The sequence below is a fragment of the Phaethon lepturus genome, unplaced genomic scaffold (genome assembly GCF_000687285.1).
Source record: "Phaethon lepturus isolate BGI_N335 unplaced genomic scaffold, ASM68728v1 scaffold9635, whole genome shotgun sequence".
Taxonomy (NCBI): domain Eukaryota; kingdom Metazoa; phylum Chordata; class Aves; order Phaethontiformes; family Phaethontidae; genus Phaethon; species Phaethon lepturus.
The window spans coordinates 1,450-6,980 of NW_010539838.1; the positions used below are offsets into that span (position 1 = coordinate 1,450).

The 5,531-nt window shown below is 40.9% G+C and overlaps 1 protein-coding gene across 1 annotated transcript in view; it reads left to right on the top strand.

The window, feature by feature from the left end:
• Positions 1-622: 622 nt before the first annotated feature.
• LOC104620891 (reticulocalbin-1-like) overlaps positions 623-5,531 on the top strand; it is a 9,999-nt gene continuing 5,090 nt past the window's right edge. The window contains exons 1-3 of the mRNA XM_010287239.1: positions 623-711; positions 3,211-3,404; positions 4,989-5,167. Coding sequence (XP_010285541.1) covers positions 623-711; positions 3,211-3,404; positions 4,989-5,167 — 462 coding nt within the window. The remainder of the gene's footprint in view (positions 712-3,210; positions 3,405-4,988; positions 5,168-5,531) is intronic.

Here is a 5,531-nt window from a genome sequence, read left to right on the forward strand (position 1 = left end):
AGCTATTTTTAAATCCTTTCTGGACGAAAACAGGAACATAGAGTTTGCTGCTCTAACCAAAGTGCATGCTGCTGCGTTTTTAAGTCCTTTTACCTTGCTTAGGAAGGGTGGCAGCATTTGGTCATCCCAATGACCAGTGCTAGGATCAGAGTCCCAGGGCTAGACAGCAGTGATGCAAAGCCGCTCTCACCTTCTTGCAGCAAACAAAAAGGAGCTAGCTAATATACAGAAAAAGCCCTGCAAACTCAACTACCTGCAGCCTCAGTGGAGGAGCAGCTGCACAGTATGATCTTGGTTTGAGATTGTGGCACGTGCCAGCCCATAATCATATCATGACCTGGGAGTGCACCTGCCCTTATGACTGACAGATTCCATGACAGGGGCATCCCTTCTCCCTGTCCTCCCACACTGGATCACTTGACAAGGGAGGAATCCCACATTGCCCACCCATGCGCAGTACCAGAGCTGGCTTTGGAGAAGCATGGCATAATCCTGGTGCAGCATCCAAGGGCTGCATTGAGGGACTGGAGACGGGCTAAGAAGGAGGGGAGTGCGGCTGCGGTCCTCTGAACCTTTTCCCTGCCATTTGTAGTGGGCCTGTCATTTTCAGAAAACACAGAAGATGGTGACAGATCCTCACGATGTAAATGTTTCTGTTCGTGATACAGGCCAAGGCCGGAGTTCATCAACATACAGTTGTACTCTCATCAGGTGCAGAGGGGAAGCCTTCCTCTTTCAGCCACTTCGTAGCAATGATTTCCCTGCTCCAACTTTATTTCATCACCAGATGTCCTTGCAGACTGGCAGCTTAAATCTCTGTAACAGCAGGTTGTAGGTACCTGTTGCGTGTACCCTCTAGCTTCTTTATTATGGGGTGGGAAACTAATACTGACTGTAATCCCACCTCAGTTAAAAAGAGAAAATAAGCTTTCAGGTATTACACACTTGTGCATGTAGATTCCTGTGTATGAGCTGGAATTTTGTGTCTCTTAACATGTTCTTTGAACTTTTACTGTATTCAGGAATTAACTGTTTAAAATAAAGACACTAGGGCTCTTGAGACTGACCAATGTACATTAGCTCTGCTATAAAACCTAGAATGATCCTGTGCCATAGTACAGCTGATAGTGTAAAAAGTGAGGTCCACAGTCCATACAATAGCTTCTTACCCGTACCTCTGGGAGCCTGTAGGGAAGACTACTTCTTTGTCCCCAGCTTCAACTGGGAAGCAGAGTGAAATAGTGCGCATGGATGCAATGGACCTATAAAAACAAGAGTACAGGTGAAAAGGAAGAGGCATGAAATATTTTCTGCTAAACAATTTTTACTTCTGTGTTAAAAATACCGAAGAACTACTGGCAGAATCATTTATTATAACTAATACATTTAACAACAGGAAGAAGTATCAGCTAAACCAATTAAATCAAATTCGTTGTGGGGCAAATCCATTGACATACAGTCCATCGTGCAGTGAAAGGGACCCTTGGCAATCAATTCCCCATGAGATTTATACAAAAGAGAAAAGGTTTTCCAGTCGGTTAATTCATACTTTACTACTTCAGAAAGTAAATTCAGCAGCCCCTTTCCCCCGCCATAGCTCAGAAGTAGCATATTTATAAATTCAGTCTGATACTATCAGACTCACACAAGATTTCTGGAAATTCAGCAGAAGCTGCTGCTGTTGACTCTGCTTACCACTTGCATAACTAAGGCTCAGAAAGAGACGTTGCTTCACTAGTTGAAGAGTTCCAGTTGGCCAGGGTTGGTTTCTTTGTGGAGAACCAAGATGTTGAATTGCAAAGAATATTTAAAAGTGGAGAACTTTTCCCTGTGTCCTTTGGCTGCCTGGAAGTTTAGCTCACCTGTTGAATCGCAAGTCAGGATTTAGACAAGTCAACTCCTGCTCTTGCCCCTTCTTACAAATGACATATAGCTAGTCCATAGGTGTGGTGATTGATCCTACGGGGAATGGTCATTCAGATTATCTCGAGCTGGACACTGGCTGGTCACTGAACTAGGTGTGGTGCAACTACGGTTTGTTCCTGTACCTCACGAGCAGAGACAACAAGGGTTAAAACTGCTGATGTGCCTCAAGCCAGTCTGGATGTGCAGAAGAGGCATGGTGCTAACTGCCCCAGTTCCAGGAGCAGAGTACGTAGTTTCTCACAGGCCAGTGCCCAGAATACAGTAATGCTGTGACCAGCTGGCCTGCAAGCTGTGGGATTAAAGCTGCATTCTTATTTTAGCTAAAGGTTTTTATCATCTAGTCTACCACTATAACTGGGACAGAAGCCAGTTTTACAAGCTCAAACCCAAACTGGTGGCATTTAGCAATTACAGGCATGCCTTGAGAAATTTCTTGCAGAGAACCTGGAGGAGAGCATTGCCTCCGTTTTTTTTAAACATAGTTTTTCGGGTTGGTTTTATCTGCAGCTGTGTGCAGAACTTTTCAAAGATGGAAGTTTCCCTGGGAATACTCCAGTACCTCACTCCTGCTGATTTCAAGAGAACTTGAGGCTAGCAGCTTTACGCAGGACAGCGGCTTATATCCCAACTGCCAGCAATGACGAGACCTGCTGCAGACTAGCTGTTGCTTTAGCAAGTAACGGGCCTTTCCGGCAACACAAGCGATACTGCTTTTTGCTGGGAAAGAAAGAAGAAGAAGTGGAGGAACAGGAATGGCAGGGAAGACTGTACATGGTGTACATGCCCAGCATTACACAGTCATGTAACTCACTCCACTCTAGCATCAGTCTGCTGGAAAGCCACAGGAAAAACTGCAGGTGTCCATAAAATCCTAGCTTTTTGCCCTGGTTGCCTTCAGCACGGTGCACCTTTCTCCTGAGGTGAAATTAGTGTCTCCTACTCTGAGCCCAGCATGGCCACTCCCCATCAATAGTGAAGAACAGGTCCCCCTAAGTTAGTAGATACAAACTAAGAAATCTAGGTATTATCTGAGGTACTTTGTTTAGTAATTTTGATCGTGTGAGTTCCATTTCAATCATTCATAGCAATCTTAAATAATGAATAGAGACATATCCCTTAAGATAATCTGCAAAATGCAAGAAAGCCTTAGCTAGTAGGGTAGCTTTATAAGTTTTAGGCAGCGCGTTTTTGTGGAAATCAGGGACAGATAAAGATTACTAAAACTGGACTGACATGCAGTTTGTTTTTCTGTCAACTCTTAAGCATCTTGGTCTCTTTTCACAGGAAGATTGTGGATAGAATAGATGACAACAAAGATGGCTATCTCACAACAGAGGAATTAAAAAACTGGATTAAACGGGTTCAGAAACGCTATATCTATGAAAACGTGGCTAAAGTTTGGAAAGACTATGATCTAAACAAGGACAATAAAATTGCCTGGGAAGAATACAAACAAGCCACATACGGTTATTATTTAGGTAAGATAACATTTTCAGATTATATGCTCAAAGACTATTGAGATCATAAGGCATGATTTCATGTCTGACAGCAGAAGTTTGGTGTCACATTTAGAACTCTTGATACTTGCATTGAATTTTATAAATGCTCAGAGATCAAAAGCATTTCTTAGTTGTTTATTGCAGCCGTTTCCACGTGGGTCACCAGAACACGGAAGGTTTTGTAGAGGGATTATTAAATGTACTGACAAAGCTGAATTAAAGTCTCCTTCAGTTGGAAATATATATATTTTTTTAACATTAAAAATGGTACTTTAATTAAAAAAGAATATAGTGTGTAATTAAACAGTATTTGTTAATTCAGTCTCTCTTAAACTCTTAGAGGTGCTAAAAATTTAGTCTGGGTCTAAGCTATAGTAAAGTTACTGATTAAAATAGTTCTTGCAGAATAACACGCTTCAGACGGTGATCAACTGCAAATTAAAATCCTGAACAAATCAGGCAAAAGAAGCATGTATTAAAAAATATACCTGAATCTTTTTTTCCCCCGCATACATTCCCTTTGCTTTTTATAAGTTAATGAAGGGAAAGGAGGAGAAGAGATCATTTAAGCTAAAGGGCAATGCTGACAGAACAACAAATTGGTATTAATTGACCATTTATACTGGAAATGAGAAGACAATATCTATCTACCTAGCATAGAGGCAGTTTCTGGAGCAAGCTTCCAGTAGCTGTAATAATTCCAAAATCTGCCTTAGATTAAAACAGAGGTTATTACATTTGTGGAAGGAAATATTTGACACACAGTCCCTGCAGCAGTGTCCATGGAAGCCCATGGACTTTGTCTTTGCTTTCTGTAGTCCACAAGATTTGGACAACAGCTACTACGTTGTGGTCTTGTGTTAATGCACACTTACAATTCCCATCTGCGATTCCTGGCCTAGTCCTTTTTAACTATGTTTGTCTCCTAACATGCAAATGATGAAATTGTTATGAGTATTTTTCATGTTTGAAGTCAGTTTAGTGATCCTATTTTTAAAATTATATCAAATATGATTCGTTTTATGCCACTGAACACTGAAAAAATGTCATTATTTTAAACTGAAAATAATTGTTAGGCTCTTTATAGCAGAGGCGTAACAGTTAGATCATTTCAGTCAGTTTGCCAGCTTCTAAAATCACATTCCTTTGGTTTGCTGGCTTTTTGAAACTGAAAAGTTGTGTAGATCATACTGATTCCTAAGAAGAATAAAACTTCTGTTGAAATCTACCCCAAATACTGCCTAAGCCATGTTTGTGAAAGCAGATTAAAAAACAAAAATCTGTGAAGGATGGTATACGGTACTGCAAAATCCATTATCCTGGATTCCAACAGAAGGCTTACTCAGACATTCACCTATACTACTAAGTCGCCTTTAAAAATCAAACCAAGTGCTTGACCCCTGAATTTATAACTTCACAGGAAAGAGAAGTTCCATTTTAACACAGCAGCTAGTCTGGCAATAAGCCTTTATTTCTAGACTCTAACAGCAAATTTGGGTACTTCGTTGTGGTAATATGTTTTAACAGGAACATAGTTTTGAGATAGTCTTGATTAATTTGCAGAAAATCCAGAAGAATTCCAAGATGCAACAGATCAGCACAGTTTTAAAAAAATGCTGCCCAGAGATGAGAGAAGGTTCAAAACTGCAGATCTGGATGGAGACTTAGCTGCCACTCGTGAAGAATTCACTGCTTTCCTTCACCCAGAGGAGTTTGAGCATATGAAAAACATCGTTGTCTTAGTAAGCAGAGCAAAACCAATGCCATTACTTTTTTTTTTGGTTTTTTGAATGAGCTTTGAAATGCTTCTCTAACCTTTCCATGCAGGATTTAGAGAGACACACACACACATAATAGCCAAGTGAGGAACAGAAAGGGATGCCTTTCATGAAATTCACGTGATTTAGAGCTCTCAGTATAAGAAAGACTTGTTAAATGCACTTCAACAGCTCCTAAATGGAATCAAGAAGCAGTCTTGGGGCACTGACTTAACACCAAAATGAAAGGAAGGGCATGCTCACATGCAGCAGCTAAGTGTTTGATGCAAGCTTGTACCTGCCCCTAACTTAAAACTTAAGTGTGGTGCCCAGTTCATTCATGTGTAGG